This window comes from Orycteropus afer, unplaced genomic scaffold, assembly GCF_000298275.1.
Source record: "Orycteropus afer afer isolate SDZICR_OR568_19922 unplaced genomic scaffold, OryAfe1.0 scaffold00123, whole genome shotgun sequence".
NCBI lineage: Eukaryota > Metazoa > Chordata > Mammalia > Tubulidentata > Orycteropodidae > Orycteropus > Orycteropus afer.
Window position 1 is genome coordinate 2,399,931 of NW_006921710.1, and position 25,394 is coordinate 2,425,324.

Sequence of the window (25,394 nt, forward strand, 5' to 3'; positions counted from 1 at the left end):
GTGTGTGTGTGTGTGGGTGGGTGGGTGTTGGTTATGTGAGTGCTTGCTGGGAGACCCAGGAGATCCCCGGGTCATGGCCAGAAGTCCACTCTCTTTCCATGGGTGAGATTGCAGTATTTGGGGGACCCAAGCTGCACTTTTGCCCAGATTCTCCTTGTAAGCGTATCAAAACCCTACTGCCCTTGGCCTTCCCCAAATGTCTACCCCCAATGTCTCTCTCACCAGTGAACTGGAATAGGAGGCAGCAGCCCCTCTCCCAGAGTTCCCTGGCATGTCATCAGACAGTACAGTAACAGCATCACATTTTACAGATGAAGAAATAGCCCTGCTTTGAGTCCCAGGCACAGGGTCCTCTCTACTCCTCCCCCACCGCCTCCTGGGCCCTTTAGGATGGAGAGGATGCAGCTGGAGTGCTGGACTGGATGAGCACTTAACCACAATTCACCAGTAGCTCCTGGCCCTCTGACCCAGGGCCACATCCTGGCCCCTCCTGCCCACCATCCCCAAGTTCTCGCCATCAGAGAGATGTACTGTTTGTAGGCCTTCTGCCTGTGCTCCTCCCCTGCACCCCTGCCATCTTTGATGTTGTGGGATGTTGAGTCCCTGAGACTGGAGCAAGTGTCCTTTATCTGGGTTTAGAGGAGTGCTGAACCCAAGGGCCCTCCTCATGGGAACTGAATCACAGAGGTGAGGAGCACAAGGTCCCTGAACCCCTATGGTTGCTATGGAGATGGGAGCAGTTTTCTCAGAGAGAGAGTGAGCCGTGATTAGGTGGAATGTGCATCTATAATAGGAGGCAGCTGAACACTTGCTCATCACCCTAGAAAAGTACTTACTACCTTGAACACTCTTTTTTTTATTTTTAGTTGTGATTTGGGTGAAAGTTTACAAAACAAATTAGTTTTCCATTCAATAATCCATAGACAATTTGTTTCTTGACATTGATTGCAATTCCCATAATAGCATTATTTCTACCTTCTCTCTATCTTTCCCATTTCCATTTGTCCTTTTTTCCTTGCCTTCTGAGTATTATCCCTGAGCAAATACTGCCCTTTTGGTCTCATACAGTTGATTATTCTAAGGAGTGTTACTTCCTTGGTGTTTTTGTTTACCATATGGGCATGTCTGTTGTTGTTGTTGTTGTTATGTGCCATCGAGTTGGCCCCGACTCATAGCGACCCCTCCTTGGGTTTCCAAGGCAGTATCACTACGGAAGTAGGATTGCCCAACCTTCCTTCCGAGGAGTGGCTGGTGGGTTTGAACCGCCAGCCTTCTGGTTAGTAGTCAAGTGCCTTAGGCACTATACCACCAGAGCTCCCGTGGGCATGTCTACTGTTGGCTAAAAGTTGAACCAGGGAGGTGAGTTTAGTTCCAGGCTTGAAGAGTGTCTAAGGACCATAGTCTCGGGGGTTCCACCAGTCTCTGGCAGACCAGTAAGGCTGGTATTTTTTTATGAATTTTAGTCTTGTTTCACATTTTTCTCCCACTCTATCCAGGACCTTCTATCGTGATTCTAAGCAAGGCAGTTGGTGGTGGTAGCTGGCACCATCTGGTTCTTCTGGTCTCAGGGTAGTGAAGGCTGAGGTTCACATATCCTGTTAGTCCTTTGGACTAATTGTTTCATTGTGTCTTTGATTTTCTTCACTCTTCTTTGCTTCAGATGAGGAGAGATCAATAGTTGCATCTTATATAGGTGCTCCCAAGCCCTTAAGATTCCAGTTGCTGTTCATCAAAGTAGGATGTAGAACATTGTCTTTGTGGACTATGTTTGCCAATTGACCTTGACGTCATCTGAGACTATGATCCTGAGCCCCTGCTCTAGTGACTCATTCCCTCAGGGTGTTTGGTTATGGCTAAGAAGTTTTCATAACTTTGCTCCCAGTATACTCTACTATTTTCATGGATATATTTGCAGCACATATAAATACATTTGTAGAAATGTCCCATGTCAAACCTATATATATTCATGAGTGTATACCTTTCCCACACCTACACCTCTGGTTCTCCAGCTCCCCACTGACACCTGCCTGTCCAAATCCAGAAGCATCGGCTGTGTCCCTGAGCACCTGAGAAGTCTTGTCTGTGATTCTTTCCAAGAAAAGGTGGTCTAAGCAATAATTCTCATCCTTTCTTTAGCAACCATGTGTGCCAAGCACTAGACTGGATGCTCAAGATACCTTTTCTCTCATCCTCATGACTGTGCAAACTAAGTATTTTCCCCATTTTATAGAGGGGAAACGGAGGCTCAGAAAGGCTCAGTGACTTGTCAGTAAGTGTTAGGGCCAGAATTTGAACCCAAGTCTGCTGAGTCCCAAATGCATGCTCTTTCTTTGATACTACCATGCCTAACCCACCTTCAACCTGGACTCCTCAGCTTGCCTGCAGCCTCTCAGGCACATGATACTTCTAAAACTCAAAGCTGAGGCTCAGAGAGACACAGGAGGTGTGTCCCAAATCCACACGGCTGGACACCCGGGTGGGTGAGCTCTATGGGCCATGTCCTCTGGGCCCTGCCAACTGGAGGGGGACCATGATTTGGGCCTTTGCTTTGTCTTTTCCTTATGCCACTGTAAGCCACTCTGCCAACCCTCCTTTGCACTACATGGGTCCACCGGACATGATGCCCCTGCTCTCCATGCCCCTTGGACTCTTTGGCTAGATCAGAATCAAGGGCAAGACACAAGTGTCCTGCTTTTTGTCAGTGGTTCCTGGACATTTGTGCCCCTGCTCAGAGAGTGAAATTGCACATGTAAAATCAAATTACCTCTCCAAGTTTTCATAGCCATGATTCTTGCAGGCAGTTTCCTCCCAGGCTTCCATTCTGGGAGATGATCACATTGACCATGACACTGAGAGGACAGTGATACTGGGTGGATGGGATGGGAAAAAAGAAATGGAGGGGATAGGAGGGGACTGGGATCATTAAGGACCAGCTCCAGGCTTTGGGAGCCCAGCCTGTGACAGAGAAGGGCTGAACCACCCTGGGGCTGGGGCTGTCAGAAGATGGGAAAGGGCATGGGTCTAAATGAAGAAAAGTAGAGGGGACATCACAGTTGCAAAGAGCTCCTGGAGTCACATACTAGCCTTGGGAGTCACTGGGGCTCAGGGACCATAAATATCTGACACCCTGCCCAGGGGTGGATGCCCCTTAAATACTTGTTGAGTGGATGTGTTCTACGCATTGAGTTCTGCCAAGGTTGACTTCAGACGACTTAGGCACCTATCTAGTAAGGTAGGATTTGGCTCTCTATTTTTTTAAAAAGTCAACCCGATCCCTGCTTGTCACTTCACCAGCACTACTTCATTCTGAGGTTGGTGTGTACTCTGCATTTCTGTTTTCAAGAGGGCTTTTCTGCTCTGGAACCACTTCAGCCTGGGTTCCAGTCCCAGCTCTGCCATGTCCCACCTGGGTGATCTTTGAGAAATAATTTTCCCTCTCTGAGCTTCAGTTTCCCCATCTATAAAACAGAGATAAAGTCATCATGAGAATTCAATGTGGTAGCGCCTGTGAAAGACTTAGCAAAAGGCCAGGCCCATAGGAAGTCAAATACCCTCCTACTCCCTCCAAAAAAAAAAAAAAAAAAAAAAGTAGAGAATTGAACTTCAACTCTATGGAGCAGCTGGTTTCTGAGAGGTTAGGAAGGAAGAGAGAGTGGTGATCTCAGGGAGAGAAAAAAAGAAATAATACCAGTTCTATACAAACTCTTTCAGGAAAATAGAAGAAGAGGGCCTGCTATTCTTATTTTAGGGGACCTGCATTCTTCTGATCACAAACGAGACACAGACAAATCAAGAAAACAATACAAACATCCCTCACATCCCACTCAATCCAGCAATATTTAAGAAGGATAATGTGTCTGGCCGACATGGGATTTACCCCAGGCCTGCAGAATTGGTCATTTGAAAAACAAATTACTATGATTCGCCATTGCTGTGGGCTGATTTATGTCCTCTCAAAAGATGTATTGAAGTCGTGACCCTTTTACCTGTGAATGGGACCTTGTTTGGAAATGGAGTCCTTGAAGATTGATCGGTTAAGTTAACATGAGGTCAGATTGGAGTAGGATTGGTCCTCCTCTAACTTGATTGATGACATTATAAAAGAGAAGATACCCAGACACAAGGAGACAGAGGAAGGACGGCCATGTGATGGCAGAGGCAGATACATCTGCAAGCCAAGGAACACCAGGGATTGCTGGAGCCACCACAAGCTAGAGAGAGGTGTGGAAAGTTTTCCTCTGAGTCCTCAGAAGGAATCACCACAGCTTGTGCCCTGATTTGCACACCTAGCCCCCAGGACTGTGTAACAGTAAATTTTCACTCTTATAATGCCACTCAGCTTCTGATGTTTTGTTACAGCAACTTAGGAAACTAATACGACCATTTTAGAAAGTGGGAGCAGTCATTGCCTTGGGAGTCCCTGGGAGGCACAAATGGCTAAGTGCTTGACCACTAACTGAAAGGTTGGCAGTTTGAACCCATCCAGAGACACCTCGGAAGACAGGCCTGGTGACCTGCTTCCGAAAGGTCACAGCCTTGGAAATCTCATGGAGCAGTTCTACTCTGCACACATGGGGTCGCTGTGAGTTGGAGTTGACTCAATGGTAACTAACAGCAATAAGATTGTTGGCTTTAATCACCAAATCACATTCAATATCCCTGTGTATGCACATGTTCACACACACATTTTCTCTCTTGTTCCTTCACTTGGGCTCTTGAAGCTGTCATCCAACCTCCTGTCGCCCACCCACCTCCCCACCCAGGCTCTCTCCAGGAACAGTGATGATGGCAGCTTCCTGAAGGAGTCACAGCTTTCCTCCCTCCCTTTCTCCCTCTCTCCCTCCCTTCCAGGCTCTGCTCTTGTAGGCTCCCCCAAGAGGGTCCACCCAAGATGTCAGGAAGGCATCAAGTCCTTCTCCTCCTCCCACTACCCCTGAGTCTTCCTGGAGAGGGGCTGTAGTGTTACCTGTCTGAAGAGATGTCAGAATCAGAAAGTGATCAGGTCCGGGGGGTGCTCAGCTCAGAGAAGTCAGAACCTTCATCAGCAGCAAGCTAACAGTGGTGCTGGCACAGTGTCTCCTGGTTCCTTCCATACCAGCAGCAATAACAATGCCAGGAACTCCATAACTGCTGTTGAGCATGGACCATGTGCCAGACACAGTGCTAGGTGCCCGTGACTCCATGAGGACCACTGTTGCCCCTGTTGGACAGATTAGAACACCAGGGATTGGAGAGGGGTCATCATTCCCACCAGGAAGTGCTGGTGTTGGGCTGGGACCCAGGTCTCCAGTACCACAGCCTACAGTACCCCAGTCACTCAGGGCACAGTAGGATGTGCTCCCAGACCACACCACCTATGATTTCCCAAGAGCCTTTCATCTGAACAGTCTGTTAGGCAATCCTGGGACTCCATTGTCCCCCAGACTTTAAAGTATTTGCTGGGAGTCTTCTGATCTTCAGAAAGATCCTAAAGTCTCCAGAGACCATCCACCCATTTCTGCAGAGGCCAAATCTTTAGGGAGCCCTGGGAGGCCATGGCCCTGCTCCAGATATGGGCCTTGGATGGTAACAACCTGTCTTCAGCCCAAACTCAGAGTCAGATTTGCCTTGGATGACAGATTCCAGAGGCTGGGTGTGGGATGAGGAGGAAGACACTCTTACCCCTCTGCTTAGCATCTCACCAATGGCACCACCCAGGAGCATCTGTGGGAGTGTGCAGGATGTATTTTAAAGACTCCAGAACCAGCCAGAGTTCAAGGTCAGAAGTAGTTGGGTGTTTTATTCATGGTAGCCCATTCAGGTTGGCACCCATGAGCTCCTTCAGTGAAGATCCCACATCCCCCCAGCAAAGCTGGGCACCCAGGAGGTCTGGAGAGAAGCAGGGGCCTTGGAAGCTTGTCTGCAGGGGCTGGGGCCCTGGGGTGGACCATGGCCATTGAGGACGTGAGATCCCTGAAGCAGAAGGAAAGCAGGCAGGCTCTGTCAAGCTCATTCCTGACACTCCTTGTACAATGACTCACAAGGGAATCTGAGGCTGTAAGAAAATGGCACAGACCTGCCTCATTCCCCATTGTCTTCCCTCCTGGCTCGGCAACCTTAGGTAAGTCACTGCCCTTCTCCAGGCCTCAGTTGTCTCATCTATAACATGGGCATGTTGACCAACCTCACACCTGAGGGTTGTTGGGAGGTATTGATGAGTGCTCACACACCAAGTCCTCACTCAGAGAACCCAGAGCCTCAGCCTCATCTGACATCTCTTCACCCCACGCTCTCTGGGTCCAGCCACTCTAAACTTTGCTGGTCTTCATAGCTCATTGTCCCTTTTGCCTCCTGGCCTTTGCACCTATCTTCCTACCTCTGAAAATGCTCTTCCACTCCTTTCTGACTCACTCTACACCAGCTTAGACTTCCCTTTCTCCAGGACCCTCTCTCTGATGCCCTAAAGATCCATTTAGGTGACTTTTCTCTGAGATCCCACAGTGTCTGTACATCCCTTGTTGCAGCTCTCACAGACTCAACTGTGCTTCCCTGGCCTCGTGTTCCCTTCCTCAAGGACAGGGACCAGGCCAGCCAGGACCCAAGGAGGGGCTACGGGAAGGCTTGAGGCTAGGGGAGAAAGGCTCTTTGGTATCACTGGAGACTCTGATTAGCATCATGGTGGTGGTTGTGGGGAAGCTTCCTAAACTGTTCATGGCCCAGGCCTTGGGCAGAGTGGCCAATGGGAGATGGAACAAGAAGGACCTTGGGAAGGAAGGACCATCCTAGAAAGTCCAGGATTGTACCTGCCTGTGCCCATTGCTCCCTGATCTCCTCATGGTACCACAGTCCTACCTGAGGTCAAAGAAATGAGTCGCCTCCCCCATGTTAACAGAGACTTTGCTCGGCAATTTTGATGATCCTGGAGTAGTTGCGTTTGACAAGGAAATAAAAAACACAGGAGAGGATCCATTTGCATATCATCTGTATTGTCACAGGAAATGCACATCCATAAATGGTTGACTTGAAACGACCTATTAGGTCACATGGAGTCCGGCCCCTGGGGGCCAAAGTGGCACCAACACCCAAGGTCCATGGCCAGCTCTTTGTGTAGTCTAGCTTTCCACAGGCTGCAGCAGGAGCCCCTGGTCTCCCCAGGCTCTGGGGCTGGGCACTGGGAGAGGCCAGCTCAAGCCTCAGGCCCTTTGGCTCCCGGGTCACCATCTCCCAAAACATACTTGGGGAAACCATAGTTCCTTAGGGGTTAAAAGTGTTCCACAAGAAAAGAGTTCTGTGGTCAAGTACGTTTAGGAAACATGAGGTTCAACAGGAAGCTTGTCTGTAAGACTTGTCTGAGCCTTTATATCAATAACAACCCTTGGGAATCTCCAACATGGGGACAAAATATGCAGCATTTCCCAAATGTATTTGACCACAAAACATTTTTTCTTTCCCAAACTACCTTGTAGGTTGGTGTCCCACAAGGCACCCTTTGGAAAGTGCTGTCCTAAGCTACTGATGATCATCAACAAAAATGGCCACCTGCACTGGGTGGTGAATTTGGGTTATTTTGCTGTGCGTTGTGCTGTGGTATGATGGACACAGCAACAGTTATGATGACAAAGGGACAAGACAAGATTTAGCCCCTCTCTTGCCATCTTGCTTCTCGCCTGTCATCTCCAGAGCAGAAGCTTAACAAGGTCATCTCTGCAGCTAGACCCCTGCTGACCTAGAGAGGAGACATGAATTCCAAGCAAACACGCCAGTCATCAGGGGTCAGCCAGCTTGAGGTTGCCAGCCTTCAGCCAGGAAGGGAAAGATGAATTAGGCGTGGCTGGCTTCAACTTTGGGCTGCTGGCTCATCACCCCTTGCTGACTCCTTTGTCCTCTTGTGGCCACTCTCGGACCACCCTCATCCCTGGCCTCCTTGGGAAGTCACACCATGGGCAGGTGGCTCACCAGGCCGAGATAAGCATTTGGCAGGTGTTGGAGGACATCCAGACCAGCTCCACCAGACGGAACTGGAAGTAGCCGATGATGAAGCCTGAGATGACGTCCGTAATGTGGTGGCGCCCAATCATCACACGTGACAGGCCCACACAGAAGGCCCAGAGCACCAGGAGGATACGCAGGGGCACTGCCAGCACCAGGTGGCTGAGGAAGAACTTGGATACCATGGCGGCACGGCTGGCATGCCCAGCTGGAAAGGCGTAGATGTCCATGGTGAGGTAGTCCAGGAGGCTGGGACTCGTCTCATATGGACCACGCCTCTTGATGAGCTTCTGCACGCCAGCCACTGTCATAATGTCCAGGAGCAGAGCTGTGGGCAGGAGAGACAGGCATGAAGGCCATCAGCATCACTGACATTCCTGGGCTCCCCAGGCCAAGATGCCCAGCCTCTGGCCCCTCTGACATCTGCTCCCATCTCCCCACTTCACTCCAGTACACTGACCTCAGAAGACACCCCACCTCAGGGCCTTTTCCCTTGCTGTGCCCTTCACCTGGAATACCCACCCTTTAGATATTCATATCCTCACCCCCTCATTTCCTTCAGAGGAGAAGCCTTCCCTGACCACCCCGTTTATGAAAGCCCCCACACTTTCTTCCCCTCACCCGGCTTTATCTCTCTTTATAGTGTTTCTCACCATCTGACACATTACACATTTTCTTATTGGTTTCTCTCTTCTCTTTCTTCCCCCCACCAGCCATGTGCTCCATGAGGGTGAGGTCCCGTTTTGCTCAGTGCTGGGAGGTGTGAGGGAGTCTCTGGGTGGTACAAATGGTTAAGTGCTTGGCTACTAACCAAAGAGTAGAGGGTTCAAGTTCACTTGGAAGAAAGGCCTGGAGATCTACTTCCAAAAAGAGCAGTGATTGCAAATCCTGTGGAAGACATTTCCACTCTGACACATGGGAGGTTGCCATGAGCCCAAACTAACTGAAAGGCAATTGGTTTGTTTTCTCAGTTTGGGAGATATGAATGAAAGAGTAGGTGATCAGGAGTATCATGGGCACCTCGGAGGGCTTGAGTCTTCTGATGGAGGCGCAGGGCTGGGTGACTTTCTTTTTTTTTGGGGGGGGGGTGATTTTCTTAAATGACCTTACTGAAAGCCCTTGACAGCCCTGAGTGTACTATCAGCATCATCCCCATTTTGCAGAGGATATGACAAAGCTGCGGGTTCCCTGGAGCATTCATACCTTCTAATCCTTCTTTCTGGAATGTTTTCCCCCTTTCTCTCCCTACAGGCTCATTTCCCCTCATCTTTCAGGTCTCGGCTTAAATGACACCTCCTCAGGAAAGCCCTCCCTGATGCCCAGGTCAGGCTTTGACTGTGCTCTCTCAACACCCGGTGTTTCTCCTTCATGGCCCCTGTCCAAATGTAACTGGGAAATCTGTTGGGTATTGAGACAGTAGCATCTGCCTCTTCTCTTCCTGCACCATCACGCATGGAGGCAAGGGTCATGTCTGTTATTCCTCAGTTTACCTGCAGTGCCAGAGTGACAAGCACCAAGTGTTAGTTGAGTCTCTGGTCCAAGGCTCATGGCCAGAGGGGTGGAGCAGGGATTCCACCCAGGGCTCATTTCCCATTTTGTCTCCATCCCACCTCTGCCATGACCCCCCTATGTGGATCTGGGGGCACTGCTCTGCTTCTCTGGATCCCAGTATCACACAGCGTATTATAGTGACTCCCAGATACCCAATGCAGGAAGCTCCAGGCAAACTCTCTGATATGGGGCTGGGGGTGCATTAGCAGGGCCAGGTGGCAACCCCAAGCGAGGTGCACGGTCAGTGGAGAGCCCTGGCCTGTGCTCACATGCTTTCCCAGCCCTAGGAACAACTGGTCTCAGGTGACCTTGCTTGACCCCAAGGAGGCCACAGCACCTTTAAGCCCTTCTTCAGGTGACAGTGAAGATGAAACCGGCAGTGTGGTGTGGTGGTAAAGCACTGAGTGTCAGAGTCAAGGATTTGGGTTGAGCCCTAGCCCTTAAGCCTCCAGGGTGTGTGACCTTGGACAAGTCCCTTAACTTTCCTTACCTCCTAGGGCTGTTGTGAGCCCAGATAAGAGCTGTATGAAGGTGTCCGTGTTGTTGCTGTTGCTATGTGCCCTCAAGTCAGACCCAACTCATAGCAACCCCTCCTTGGGTTTCCAAGGCAGCATCACTACAGAAGTAGATTGCCCAACCTTCCTTCCGAGGAGTGGCTGGTAGGTTTGAACCACTAGCCTTCTGGTTAGCAGTCAAGTGACTTAGGTACTATGCTACCAGAACTCTCAAAGTTGTCTGTAAGGTGACCAACTGTCCCAGGTCTACCCAGAACAGAGGGGTTCCCTAGGATGCAAGTCATTCAGTGCTAAAGTCATGACAGACACAGGCAAACCAGGATGAGATAGTGCCCCTGAGTGCCTGGCACATGTTATTGTCGTTATGTGCCACTGAGTCAGACTTGACTCATAGAGACCCCTCCTTGGGTTTCTGAGGCAGTATCACTACGGAAGTAGATTGCCCAACCTTCCTTCTGAGGAGGGGCTGGTGGGTTTGAACTGTCAGCCTTCTGGTTAGCAGTCAAGTGCCTTAGGCACTACACTACCAGAGCTCCTGTACTGGCACACGAGAAGGGCTTAATTAGACTAAATGACAGCCAAAGGCAGCCTGGCTCTGGTATCATTCCCAGAAAACTTTGCAGTATTTATCAACACTCTTGGCTCACAACTGCTCTTGCTCACAAATTTAAAAAACAAAACAAAAACAACTTTGGGGAAAAAAAATTACACAGTAGATGTTAACTGTGGGAGCTCTGGTAGCGTAGTGCCTAAGGCACTTGACTGTTAACCAGAAGGCTGGTGATTCAAACCCATCAGCCACTCCTCAGAAGGAAGATGAGGCAATCTACTTCCGTAGTGATATTGCCTTAGAAACCCAAGGAGGGGTCGCTATGAGTCAGGCCCGACTCGACGGCACATAACAACAACTAACAATAATAGATGTTAACTGTAGAAAATTTATAAAACAGAAAAACAAAGAGAAGGTTTAAATCACCTCTAATCCTACCACCCAGAGGTAGCCACTGCTCCAGACGCTTCTGCTCATCTATGGATCATAGATGAAAAGATGCAATGTGTTCTAAGTGCACTGCTCTGTCAATTGCTTTTGAAAATCTTTCTACATGCAGCATGTGAAGCCAGAGGCGTAAAGGGTGGGCAGAGAGGGACACTGGGCGCAAGTCCAAGAGGGTGCCAGACAAGGCACAGAAGGGCATTCTGAGGTTCTACAAATATGAAAGGTGCAGAGTAAGAGGGGGCAAGGCTGACACCTCGCCTTTATCAACGTCTATTCATCTTGCATAGATGCATACCCTCACCTCCCACTCCCACAATTTAGAGATTGCCTCTGGGCTCTCATTACCCTCCCTATGCCCCATGTATATTCAACAGTCTCAGTGGCTAAACATTCAGACTGCTTCCAAATAACATTGCCTTCCCTGGTTAGCCCACTGCAGGGGTTGTTGCTTAGAGACTAGGTTATTGGTTTGGGATTTGAACCCCTGGCATCTCTTGTGGTTCTTGACCCTCTCATTAGCCACTAGGGCTTGCTGATGTCTGCCCTGCCCTGGGATGCCTGGCTACCAAGGCCTGAGGGAGGAGGAGCCTAAGGGAGGGAGAGAAGCTCCTGTTATATACTCCCTGTGTTCCCATGGCAACTGGCTCCCAGGAGCCATGCCTCCGCGTTGGAGCACACACAGACAACCGGGAGGTGAGTGGCCTGCCATCCCACATGCTCCTGACCCAGGCCGAGGCCAGGCCCAGGCTCAAAGCCATCTGGAGCCTGCAGAGGTCACAGTCCCAGTGGGAGACTAGGGACTGCCAGATCCCCAAGGTAGGTGTGAAGGAGGAGGTAGCTGCGTCTGACTCCCTTGGGACTCTAGCTTAACGGAGAAGCTGAGGCAGGAGGCCAGGCGAGAGGAGTCAGCCAGCCCTCTCCAGTGCAGGGAGGCCCATCTGTCATCTGTAAGCCCCAGAGAAATGGCCTGAGGTGTCAGGCTTCCTCCATCTGGAGAAGGGCAAGCACTTGGCCCCTAATGGAAAGATTGGCAGCCTGAACCCACCCAGTGGCTCTGTGGGAGAAATACCTGATGATTTGTGTCCATAAAGATTACAGCCTAGAAAAGATTACTGCCCCTGGGAGGCAGTTCTACTCTGTCGCATGGGTGTCTATGAGTTGAAATCAACTCGACAACACCTAAGAACAGCAACAGTACATGGGATAGGGGTTAAACTGGTAGGTTCCAGAATCACAGAAGAGTCCTGGCTCCTCTACTCAGTAAGAGCAAGTTCCTGTGACACTAATAATACACAAGAATAAGGGATGTTTTTGTAAATGCTATAACATATACAATTTTGAAACAACAGTATTAATGAGAAGAAATTATGTGTGTGGTTACGTAGGTAGATATGTATGCATATGTGTGTATAGAATGGTATAGGTGTGTACATGTAGGTGCTCATATAGGTGTATCTATCTATAAGCATGTCTACATACATGTATGGTGCAATACATTCATACATATAATAAAGTACATGGGGACACAACTATGGATACTTCCTAGACATAACCAAACATCTTGGTGGGATTGGTTTACTGGATTTGGAAGTTTAGGACTATAGTCTCGTGGGACGACTAGGTCAGTTGGCATAACATAGTTCATAAAATATTTGTTCTACATCCCAGTGTGGTAAATGGTGTCTGGGGTATTAAAAGCTTGTGAGTGGCCATCTGAAATACAGCTATCGGTCTCTACTCACCTGAAGCAGAAGAGAAAGAAGGAAACCAAAGACTCAGGGAAGAAAGTCTCCAGGACTATAGGCAATACGAATCATGGCCTCATCTACCGGTTCTGACTCGCAATGACCCAAATACAGCAGAACGAAACACTACCTCCCAATCGTTGCCATACTTGGGATCATTGTCACAGCCACTGTGTCACTCCATCTCAGGGTCTTCCCCTGTTTTGCTGACCCTCTACTTTACCGAGCATTGTAGCCTTCTCCAGGGACTGGTCCCTTCTGACAACATGACCAAAGTACAAGAAGTGAATACAGGCCATTCTCACTTCTAAGGAACATTCTGGCTGTACTTCCTCCAAGACAGATTTGTTTGTGGAGCATAAAACCAAAACGAAACTCACCTCTACCGAGTCCCTTCTGACTCATATCGACTCAACCCCTCCTTGGGTTTCTGAGGCAGTATCTCTATGGAAATAGATTGCCCAGTCTTCTTTCCGAGGAGTGGCTGGTGGGCTTGAACCGCCAGCCTTCTGGTTAGCAGGCAAATGCCTTAGGCACTACACCACCAGAGTTCCCCACACTCTATACTCTTCACCAAAATTACAATTCAAAGGCATCAATTTTTCTTTGGTTTTCCTTATTCATTGTCCAACTCTCACATGCATATGAAGCTATTGAAAATGCCATGGCTTGGATCAGGTACACCTTAGTCTTCAAAGTGACATCTTTGCTTTTTAACACTTTAAAGAGGTCTTTTGTAGCAGATTTGCCCAGTGTAATGCGTCCTTTGACTTCTTCACTGCTGCTTCCATGGGCAGGAGCTCTAGTAGCGTAGTGCCTAAGGCATTTGACTGCTAACCAGAAGGCTGGCAGTTCAAACCCACCAGCCACTCCTCGGAAGGAAGGTTAGGCAATCTACTTCCATAGTGATACAACCTTGGAAACCCAAGGAGGGGTCACTATGAGTTGGGTCTGACTCGAGGGCACATAACAACAACTGCTTCCATCAGCATTGATTGGGAATCCAAGTAAAATGAAATCCTTGCCTACTTCAATCTTTTCTCCATTGATCATGATGATAAGCTATTTGTCCTGTTGTGAAGAATTTTGTCTTATTTATGTTGAGATGTAATCCATACTGAAGACTGTAGTCTTTGATTTTCATCAGTAAGTACTTCAAGTCATCTTCACTTTCAGCAAGCAAGGTTGTATCATCTGCATGTTGCAGGTTGTTAATGAGTCTTCCTCCAATCCTGATGTCATTTTCTTCATATAGTCCAGCTTCTTGGATTATTTGCTCAGCATACAGATTGAATAAGTATGGTGAATAAGTATGACACACTCCCTTACTGATTTTTAACCATGCAGTATCCCCGTGTTCTGTTTGAACAACTGTCTCTTGGTCTATGTACAAGTTCCTCATGAGCACTATTAAATGTTCTGGAATTCCTATTTTTCACAATGTTCCCCATAATTTTTTATGCTCCACACAGTTGAATGCATTTGCATAGTCAATAAAACACAGGTAAACATCTTTCTGGTGTTCTTCGTTTTCAATCAAGATCCATCTGACATCAGTAGTTATATCCCTCATTCCACGTCCTCTTCTGAATACAGCTTGAATTTCTGGCAGTTTCCTGTCACTATACTGCTGCAACCATTTTTTTAATTATCCTCAGCAGAATTTCACCTGTGTTTTTAATGATATTTTTTGATAATTTCTGCACTGTTGGATCATCTTTCTTTGGAATGGGCACAAATGTGGATCTCTTCCATTTGGTTGGCTAAGCTAAAGCTGGCTGGGTGGGTGATGGTGGAGTCATTCTGGAGCTCAGCTCGTGGACCCCCTCCCTCAACCCAGGGAGGCTTCTGAGGCTGTCCCATGTCCTTTGATTTAAAAACCACACATCTGGGTTTTGGGGAAGCTGCTGCTAACTCTTGAGGTCATAATGAGGTGGGGACTGCCCCTTTCCCTCCCTGTGGCCCTCAGGGACTATTGGGCCAGGCTTGGTTGTCCAGCTGGCCTGGCTTATTCTTGAGCCTAGTTAATTCCTTCACTTGACCACCAGATCTATATGCCAGGGGCTGGTGAGCCAGGTTGGCAGGGTCCCTGCCACAAAGTTGAGGGATCATACAGTTGAGAGCAGATGGGCAGCAGCAAATAACTATACAAAGAGTTACTTTATTACATGTGTAGTAGAGCCTGTGGTCTTTTCACCTCATCACACTGTGGCTATCTGTTTTGGGGAAAGAGGATTATAAACTTTTGCCTGAATAATTTCTGTTAGAAAGATCAGCACAAGGTTGGTCCCTCTGAGGCAGAGGTTGAAGATGTCCCAAGTATCCAACTTTTCCAAACTGCTACACCACTCCATCATCTCTAACATCATCCTCCTCCCCTCAGTGATTTCCCCCTCATCTTAAGTTCCATATTTCTCTGTTAACATCTCACAGAACCCACAGACTGCCAAGGAAATGGCTCGCAGGATTATGGAGGCTGCTAAGTCCAAATGTGTGGATCAGGGATCAGTCTGGAGGATTCTCCTCACTCACACGGTTACAGGGGCTAGTGAATCCAAATAGTCAGGTCAGACTGCTAGCTGCTGTCTGAAGCCTCAAGGACCAGGGGTAAGATGACAAACCGGATGAAGGATCCAGAGCAGGAAAGTGAACTCTGCCAGAGCATTTATGTACATTCCCTCAAGGAAACTAAGGTGTTGACTTGAGATACACCCTCTAGTAAGGCAAGACTCAAGGTATATCCCACCCTAATCCTGCCTCATTAACATAATGGGCAACTCACCCCAGAATGGGACTATAACCACAGGTAGAGGCTAGGATTTAAAATACATCACAAGATGGAGGACTATGGCTAGAAGGGCCATGTTAAGTAATTCACTACACTGCAGCTTTCCAATAGACTTAATGGCTTCCCTGGCCTCCCACCACCCACTTTCCCTGCCCAGGCTCCCCTTTCCCTGCTGATGCCTCTGCAGGGAGTCTCCCCTCCCCCAGCATGGGCAGCAATTGGTGTGACTGCGATTCTGACACTGTCAGCACATAATCTGGAGCCCAGAAATAGAAGCAAATGGAGCCATCACTCAAGGCTCTGTGAATTCTGCTCACGTGGCTCTGTCGAGTCCCCTGACCTACATTCCCTCCTGGACACAGAGTGGAGCAAGAGGCTCCCCATGTGGGGAAGGCCCAGTCTGGTAGGAAGCTCAGAGGCCAAGATCAGGAGAGCTGGCCAAGGTCACACAGTCCCCGACTTGCTGTGTGACCCAGGGCAGGTCACTAACTTCATCAAAGTAAATTAGGGTGAGGGCTATGCATCTAGGTTTCAGAATCAGAGAGACCACATCAAGGTCAGCTGTTTGTAAACTACATGACTTGGGCACGACCTTGGGTATGTCTGGGAGCTCTGGTGGTGTAGTGCCTAAGGCATTTGACGCTAACCAGAAGGCTGGTGGTTCAAACCCACCAGCCACTCCTCAGAAGGAAGGTTGGGCAATCTACTTCTATAGAGATACCGCCTCAGAAACCCAAGGAAGGGTCGCTGTGAGTTTTGGGTATGTCCATCCTCTCTGAGCTTCTGTTTGTTCCTGCATTCTAGAACCTACTCTGAGGGCTATGTACAGCAAGCTTTCTATAAATGGCACCAGTGACCAACATCAATTGACAGTAGTGATTGGCTGGAGCCCCTCTCCCGCCCCACTACACACCTCCACCCTGAGATGCTTGAATGTCATGTGCAGGAAACCCAGTTATTCTTGAGGCCTTGATGTCTTGAAGGTCTCCTGCTCCTCAGAGGGTGGTGAGAACCCAACTCAGTGCCCACCCTCTCCCCTGACTCAGTAAACCTCAGGATTTAGTGGCCAAGAAACCAGAGTGCTAAGGTGAGTGTGAGGGTAAGGCAGCAACCAAAGCTTTCTTAGAAGAAAGTTGCTATCATGGAAGCTTTGGAATCAGTAACTCTAGAACTCTCTTGTTTGCCTGTGTGGCTGTGTGTGAGGGGACTGCCTGGAGCAGGGGGATGGCTGGGATCACCACACATGGCCCCTTTAGGACGTGGGCTTCCTTTCTGTGCAGACGTGCCATGTAGAATCAGCTCAACAGCAGGGCAGGGGGCCAAGGTATCAGGTCTAGGATGAGGATGGGGGCTGTGGGCTTGGCTCTGGAGAAATGAAGGGAAAATGGGCCCAAGTGTGCTCCCTGCTGGCTAGTGAGGTGACAAGTTGTGAGTGGGTGTCTCTGGCTGGTTGGAGTTGTGAGCAAGGACCGGATTCTTTGGCTTGATGGTTGACACTGCCTCTAATCCTTTAGCTTCTTCTGGAGGTTGGGAATCAGGCTGAAGGAGGATAAATTGGTCCAAATTTCTGGAAGGGCATTTGGCATTCAGATTCTGAAGTCTTTGCAATGTGTTTCCCTTTGACTCAGCTATTCCATTTGTGGGAACATTTCCTCAGGAAATAATTAGGGACGTGCACCACTACTCGTGGTTAAGGATGTCCACTGCAGTGTTATTTATAACACTGAAAAATGTGAAACAACCCCCTGCCCTTCAGGACATGGATGGGACAAACTGTGGCAAGTCTAGACAATGGAACAGTGCTGCCACCGAAAATGCTGAAGACAATGAATATTTATAGCTACCCATGGAGAGCTGGGCGGAGAGGTTGTTAAGTGGAAAAGGCCAATTACAAAACAGGACTTGCCATTTTTGTAAAATAACATTATAGTTATATAATCACACACACACATATATAAATGTGTTTATATTCAGAGAAAAAAATCTGGAAGGTTCTATACCAATTATCAACAGTGCTTCTCTCTGGGTGAGGATTGAAATTAAGTTTTAGAAATTATCTTTTAATAATTATGCATTTAATATTTTTCCTTATCATGAACATGTATAACTTCTCTATGTCTTAAAAAGTTATTTTAAAACCAGTGTACCTACATGCTTCAATGTGGACAGACCTTGGAAACGTTATGTTGAGTAAAATAAGTCAGACTCCAAATGACAAATATTGTAAGACCCCAATTATGTAAAACATCTAGAGCAGGCAAATGCATGGAGACTAAAGTTTGTGAGTGGTTACCAGGGGTGGGTGGGTGGGTGGGAGAAATTGTTGCTGCTTAAAGGGTGTTGAGTTACTGTTCGGGGTGATGAAAAGCTTTGGATAATATAGGGTTGGCAGACAATGATCCTATAAGTTTATGCAAATGATCAGAATTCCCAGGTGTATAGTAGAGCTGACAAGGGGCAAGGTTGTGGTCACTGCTTGATCACAGCCAGCTACCCAGAGGGACCAAGTAGTTGAACCTGCGGGCTTGGGACCATAGTCACAGGGGACATCAAGCTCAATTGGCATAACATACTATACAAAACATTGTTCCACCTCCTCCTTCGGTGAGTAGTGACTGGGATCTTAAAAGCTAGCAAGCTGCCATCTAGATGCAATGATGGGTCTCTCCTCATCCAGAGCAAAGAAGAATGAAGAAAACCAAAATTCATGGAAACAATTAGTCCTAGTGACTGGTACACCATCCGATCTTCAGCCTATACAACTATGAGACCAGAAGAACTAGATGGTGCCCCTACCACTGTCATCCACTTGGAAGGGGATCTATGTAGGAGATCCTTGATAGAGAGGGAGAACAATGTGGAACAAAACTCAAAATCATTTGGCGGGAAAAAAAAAAAAAAAGTGGGGACCAGTTTTGCTGGTCTGGTAGAGCCCAGTGGAACCACTGAGACTATGGCCCCTAGCTGCCCTTCAGGTCTGGAATTGAACCCACACCTGTGGTTTCTAGCCAAACAAAATACAGGCATATGAGTTAAACATTTACCTCAAGTAGATACACTCCTTGGAGAGAACAATCATGGGAGAAAGAAGGGCTGCTTATGCACAGGGAGACAGCTCAGGGGGCAGGAGTATATGGAGGAATGGACACTGGGAAGAGGTAACTATGGGGAGGAAGTGGGAGGGGAGCTGTTGCATTGTGGTAAACTGTATATGTGAACTACTGTATGGAAAGTGAATTTGCTCTGTAAATCTTCACCCAAATCACGTTAAAAAAAAAAAGCTTTGTATATAGGTAGTGATGATGGTTGCACATTATGGATATAATTAATACCACTAAATTGCATGCTTAAAGATGGTTAAAATAGCAAACTTTTTGTTACATATATTCTACCACAATAAAGTTAAGTAAACAAACAGCAGTGGCCCATTCCAGAAGAACCCCACCCGTGGTGTGTGGTGGGCAGAGACGGTGGGTTGAAGGAATATGTAGCCTTTTGGCACTGGAACCCTTCTCCACTGGTGTGAGCAGAGTATGTATGTCTGGTCTCCTGAGCAGGATAGCCCCTGCCTCTAACCAGAGCCTGACCACTTGGACTGGCGGTGCCCAGGAGGCTGACATATGAGTCTGTTTTGTCTCTAACTCTCCTGGCCTGAGTGATTTCGACCAAGTTTCCTAACTTCTTGGAGTTTCTGTTTTCTCCCCCAAAGAATCCAGATACTAAAAGCCCACTCCACTCGTTTCCAAAGACTGTTAGGGTGTGAGTGACCAAAATCCCAGGTATAAAGGTGTCAGGGCATTTTTCAGTCACTCAACTGAGCACCAGGCACTGGTGAGAACTGGGTCTGAGGCAAGAGGCAATGCCCAATTGCACAATTGGTTATTTAATTTCTGCTGTATTAGCTGCAAGGCCAGATGAAATGACAGCATATAATGGGGCCTTGATCTGGTCTGGGGGTGGCCAAAGGCTTCCCTGAGGGATGACAACACTCTACCACTGAGAAGTCAGTGTGTGCCATCTCTAGTAGAAAGGAGTGTTGGTGACAATGAGGATTTAGAATAAGCCTACCTATCCATCAAGTATGGACAGGTTAAGCCAACACTGGTGGAGAGGTTGTCACCAAGAGCAGGTGCCAGTGGACAGGGAACAGGAGAGCTGATGGAACAGATTATCTGGAGAAATGGCCAAAGAGAGACTGGGTGGGGTGGGTGGGTGAAGGGAATGCTAAGAAATGGTCAAAGGGGATGGGGGTGGGTGGAGAAAGGCTATGAAATAACCAAGGGGGCTAGGTGATAGTGGATGCTGTGAGATGGCCAAGGAGTCTGGAGGGATGTTGTGAAGTGGTCAACAGGAAGGATGGAGGACAGAGGCAGATGTGGTGGAGTGGATGCTTCAAGCCTGAGAAACCCAGTTCTTGTGTCTGAACCTCTCATGCTTGATATGAAGGAACGTGGGGCTGAGGTCATTTTAGAAAAATGAGCACAGAGAAAAATCCAGAGGCATGTGCTCCAAACTGCAGCAGAAGTCACCACTGGGGAGGAGAGGTCTAGGGGATACGCTCACTTTTGTCATTATCTACCCACCAGCCACTCCCCAGAAGGAAGATTGGGCAATCTACTTCTGTAGTGATACTACCTCAGAAACCCAAGGAGGGGTTGCTGTGGGTCGGATCCGATTCGACTACAGTGAGTTTGGTTTGTTTTTTTGGTATCCTTGTAATGTTTGATTTTTGCCCCATGTAATGTATCAATAAAGATACTTTTTATAAATGACAGATCATGGCAAAAAGACACAGAGGTCTTCTTCAAGCACAGAACCACGGCCATGAGGAAACGGCTTGGTGAACTGGGATGGGCGTTGTGAGTCACGTGTTACCTGGCTCCTTTGGGGAGGGACAAGAGAAGGAGCTTTAGGGGACCTGGAGGGAGGCTGGGCTGGGACTTCTACTGATGAAGACGCAGATGATCATCATCGCTACACCAGCAGCAGCTGAGCATCACCAGGTGTCGTTCACTGTGCTGCTTCATGTGTAGTTCTTCAGTGACATACACGAGTGACCCACTTGATAGATGAGAAAACTGGGGCTCAGACAGGGCAAGTCACTTGCTCCAAATTCACTCACAGCAGAGCTGGGATTTGTATCCAGGACTGGTTGATGATAGAGTCTAAGCTTTTGCTAAGGTCCCTTCTTCCTGGGAGGTTTCTGGAGTTTGGGCAGCATGCACTGTGGGAGAGGGGAGGAGGGAGGGTACTGCACCGAATGCCGTGCACAGAGGACAGAGAACTTCTCCCTAGCCTACCTGGGCCCTTCATAGACCTGATGGTGGCCAGAGCTTCAATTTCCCAAGCCACCCAAGTGGCCCCTTTGGGGCTGATGGGAGTCAAGGTCCCAAACGTAGACATGGAAGCCTCTACTCCCAGCCCAGAGACTGTGCCAGGAGTCTGCTGGGTGCCCTGTGCTTGGAGCAGGTGGGCAGGGCTGGGCAGGGCTACCTTACCCCCTGAGGCCTGAGGCACTAATTCTCCAACAGTTCCCCCAACAGTGATGTCACGATTCCCTGGGCACGAGCTATGACCAGCCACTCTACTGAGCATCCTCTCTTTAAATCCCCACCACAAGCCTACAGCCCCATCGTTCAGAGCAGGAAACTGAGGCTCAGAGATGGGAATGAGTTTGCACAGTAAATAACGCACCGAGTGGGGCTTGCCCAAAGCCCCGGCCAACCTCTGACTCATGCTGTAGGGTTGAAAGATGCCCCCGGCCCCTAAAGACAAAAGAACAGGCAGAACCCTGACATTTGTGCTCAGCAGGTGTTCTGATTTACCTGGATGGGGAACAGTGGCCACAGCCCCTCCTGGTGGATCAGAGCCTGCCATGTGGTTGCTGCAGTTCTTTCCCACTGAGCTGAGGGAAAAGACACGCGTTCCCAGGAAGTCATCACAGACCCACAGCCCTGCTCCTCCCTCCCTGCCTGCTCTGAGCTGCCATTGGTAAGTGGCAGCTCACCAATGGGCCCTTAATGCTTGATGGTCTCAGTCCCTGGATACTTTGCCAAAGGTGTGGATGACAGAAAACTTCCTCCCAGATCCTTCACCTGCTTATTGCAAATATGCTTCAGGAGGGAAGGGGGAACATCTGGGTGACACACCTGCCCCACCCACCCTGCAGAATGGCGACAGTGATGGGCAAGCATGAGGTTCTCCATCAGGAGGACTTGAATTTGGTTCCTAGACCTACTACTTACAGCTGGGTGGGTGTGGGCAAGCCTCTTAAGTTCTCGGAGTCTCAACTTATTCATCTATAGAATGGGCATATTAATACTTCAAGAGGTCATTGGGAAGATTTATAAAAATAAAATGTGAGACATTCATGGCATAGTATTTGGTACATCACGAAGCACAATAGATCATTGTTCTAAAAACTTGAATAATGACTCTTCCGTTCTTATTCAAGAAGGTAGACACAGCACCCTGTGGAGCAAATTCCTGTGTGTCTGGCTGCTGGAAGGAGCCAGGAATCTGACATCAACAGGTGGTTTACACACTTAGATATTTTGAGCAGGTGAAACTTTCTTAAAAGCAAATGTTCATGTATGTTTCTTTCTTTCTTTTTTTTTTTTTTTTTTGAATAATAAAGTGGAGCTGTTTCAGTTGGTGCCAAGGGGAAGCTTGCTTGCATGCCTCCTGCCATGGGGAGCTCACCCCCTTTCTGGAGAGTCCTGGAGTTGGGCAGATCTGACTGTGAGAAAACTGAGATGAGTTTTCTTATCTATCAAGTGGATCACTCGTGTATGTCACTGAAGAATTACACATGAAGCAGCACAGTGAACGACACCTGGTGATGCTCAGCTGTTGCTAGTGTAGCGATGATGACCCTCGATGTCTTCGTCATTAGAAGTCCAGTCCAGCCTCCCTCCAGGTCCCCTAAAGCTCCTTCTCTTGTCCCTCCCCAAAGGAGCCAGGTAACAGGAGACTCACAAAGGCCCATCCCAGTTCACCAAGCTTTCCTGCTCTTCATTCTGCCTGGAGGCCAAACAGGCTGGTTCCCTCTGCCCTCTCCTCTAAAAACACAGCAGATTCTTCCCTGCTGATCCTGACCCCATCCTGACCAGCTGTGTGACCGTGGGCAAGTCATCGCCCTGTGCCTCAGTTTCCTCTCTCTCTTTATGGGGATAACAGCCTCTCCCTCAAGGGGTCGTGGTGAGGATGAGAAGTGAAGATGTGGTCTTATGCAAAGCTGACCCATAGTAAACACTTAATCTATTCCTAACGCAGCTTCACCACCACAGGGGGACAGGCAGATGCGTCCTCGGGAAGCCGGGTTCAGAGCGAGGCTTGGATGTTTGCCCTCCTGTGTGCTTTCCACTTTGTCCTCTGACACCAGGCCGTTTCATCCCCAACATATCTTTTTTGAGCCCTGCCTGTCCGAAGCCTCAGCAGGCACTGGGGAAACCGCAGACAATGACAGCAGGTTTCTGCACCTGGAAACCCCCATCCAGCACCTTGACCACCCTGCTCTGTCCCTCCCTCACAAGCCCATCGTATGGAAGAACGGAGGCCCAGAAGTCAGGCCCAGATCTGGTGCCAATCTCAAGCTCTGAGCCCTTGATCAGGTTACTTTGGAGAAACTTCAGTTTCCTAATCTGTAGAATAGGAATGAGCCCATGGGGCTGTTTATTCAGGGTAAAATAATGTAAGTAATGAAGTGTAACAAAAATGAACAAATCTGTCCTGGAGGAAGTGCAGCTGGACTGCTCCTTAGAGGACTGCTCATCTACTTCGGTCACGTTGTCAGAAGGGACCATACCCTAGAGAATGATATGGTTGGTGAAGTGGAGGTTAAGCAAAAAAGGGATGGATTCAATGAGATGGATTGACCCAGTGGCTGCAACGATGGGCTCAAGTATAGCAGGGATTGTGAGGCTGGTGCAGGACCGGGTAGTGTTTCGTTCTGCTGTACACAGGGTCACTGTGAGTCAGAGCCTACTGGACGGCACCTAACAACAACAACAATGACAAAAAACCTCATGGTGCCAAACCCACTAACTCCTGCAGGAAGCATTTAATTTTTTTCTCCTCATCAAGTCCCCACTCACACCCAGAGCACGGAACCCCCAGACTCTGAAGGAAGAGATGCATGTTTTTATCACGACTTCCCTGGGACCGAAATTCTCAATGATCCAGCTTCACTCCTTCGGGAACTGGGAACCCCTGTCAATCTTTGCTTCTCCTGAGATCTCCCCTCCTTACCTGTCTCCAAAATGGTGGCCACACTGGGAAGGGTGAGGGAATCAACACAGGGCCTGGTGTGCAGGGTTGAAGCAGAGTTCCCAGAGCACCTTGGGGACCCAGAGGTGCTTTGGGGTGGGGCCAAAGGGGGACTGGGAGTCACCTTTCTCATGGAGGGGAGGGGTCTCCTTCCATATGGGTCACGTGGTACTTGACTTGGGGGTAAATGCTAAACTGTAAGACGCTGGTGGTAAAGACTTTGGAAAAAGACATCAATGACTAGTCCACCAGGCCTCTACCAGTCCTCTAGTGATTGCTTTGGGAAAGGATCAGGTAAGGCCTCCAAGACATTCTGGGTGGATAGGAGCTCCATATCGAACCCCTGGGACCCCCCCGCCAGGCCATGTGGGAGAATGCTAGGAAAGATCTTGAATCAAGCAGGCATCAGTGCTAGGATATCAGGGTGGGCGTGGGGATGGCTCACAGAGCTGCCTGCAAGTGGCTAAGAAACTCCAGGATCCCCACTTATGGGGTAGGAGTTACACCTATGAGACATTCCCTTCAGGACACCTACCAGACCCCCGACCGTCTACCTGGAGGCCATGACCTCCTGGCCCCAAACCTCCTTTCAAGCTTCCTTGGGGCAGTGGCACTCTTCGCCAAGAGCAGAGCCCTTCCTCAGAGGTTCCTGTTGGGCCTCTGTGCTCTCGTGGCCCCCGTTTTGCAGAGGCCCCTCGTCTGGGCATCCCTCGTGCCTGCTTCCCCACAGCCTGTTTCTGGGACACCCTTCCTGCTTAACCTCCTTAGATTTTTCCCAGCTGGTTTCTGAGAGCCTTGTGGCCAACTCTGGAGGGGAAAGCTACTTCTCCAGGGGCCTGGCAGGGTGGGTGATGGGTGTGGACACACTCACCCAGAAGCAGGTTCATGAGCACCTCCTGGCCGGCCAGTGTGCTGCTCTTCACCAGACAGAGGATGGTGCCCCCAATCCAGGGGATGCCGTGGCCCGTGACGCCGATGAGCTTGACCATGGAGCGGGCACTGGCCCAGGACGAGGCCCGGCCAGCACACACCCCCAGCCGCTTGGACATGCAGATATCAATGGCCAGCAGGGAGTTGAAGGCGATGCCCTTGAAGGAGGGGTTCAGCTGCATGCAGTCCTCTTCGGGCAGCTGCTGCGACTGGCGCCGCTCACGGGCCCCATCACCAGGGGGTGGGGGCTGCGCCGATGGGCCTGAGGCCTTCCTGCCTGAGCTGCGGGGCTCTGAGGCCCCCTTGGGGGGCTGGTTCAGGGACAGGAACTCGGCCCTGTTGAGGACATTGTTTCGGTCCCGGGCCCGGGCCCGGCTCTGGGAAGCTGGCATGGTAACCTTGTTCACGCGGAGAGAGCCAGTGCCAGCTGGGCTCCAAGGGCCTTCTCCCCGAAGATAAGAGCAGCCCTGAGAGCCACCACTGTCCCTGTCTCCCTGCCTTCTCCGGTTCATGCCACAGCTGTTAAATATAGAGTGGAGGAATGCACATGGCTGTTTACCTCCGGCTGCCACCAGGCTCGAAGGGGACGTCAGTGCCAGGCCGGCCAGCCAATCGAGCCCACCAATGCGAGG

The 25,394-nt window shown here is 49.2% G+C and overlaps 1 protein-coding gene across 1 annotated transcript; it reads right to left on the bottom strand.

The window, feature by feature from the left end:
* Window positions 1-7,931: 7,931 nt before the first annotated feature.
* On the bottom strand, window positions 7,932-25,154 carry PLPP7 (phospholipid phosphatase 7 (inactive)). The gene is made up of 2 exons (XM_007944215.2): window positions 24,704-25,154; window positions 7,932-8,296 (listed from the first exon to the last, which is right to left on the bottom strand). The coding sequence occupies exons 1-2, from the start codon at window positions 25,152-25,154 to the stop codon at window positions 7,932-7,934; spliced, it is 816 nt and encodes a 271-aa protein (XP_007942406.2).
* Between the last annotated feature and the right edge of the window lie 240 nt (window positions 25,155-25,394).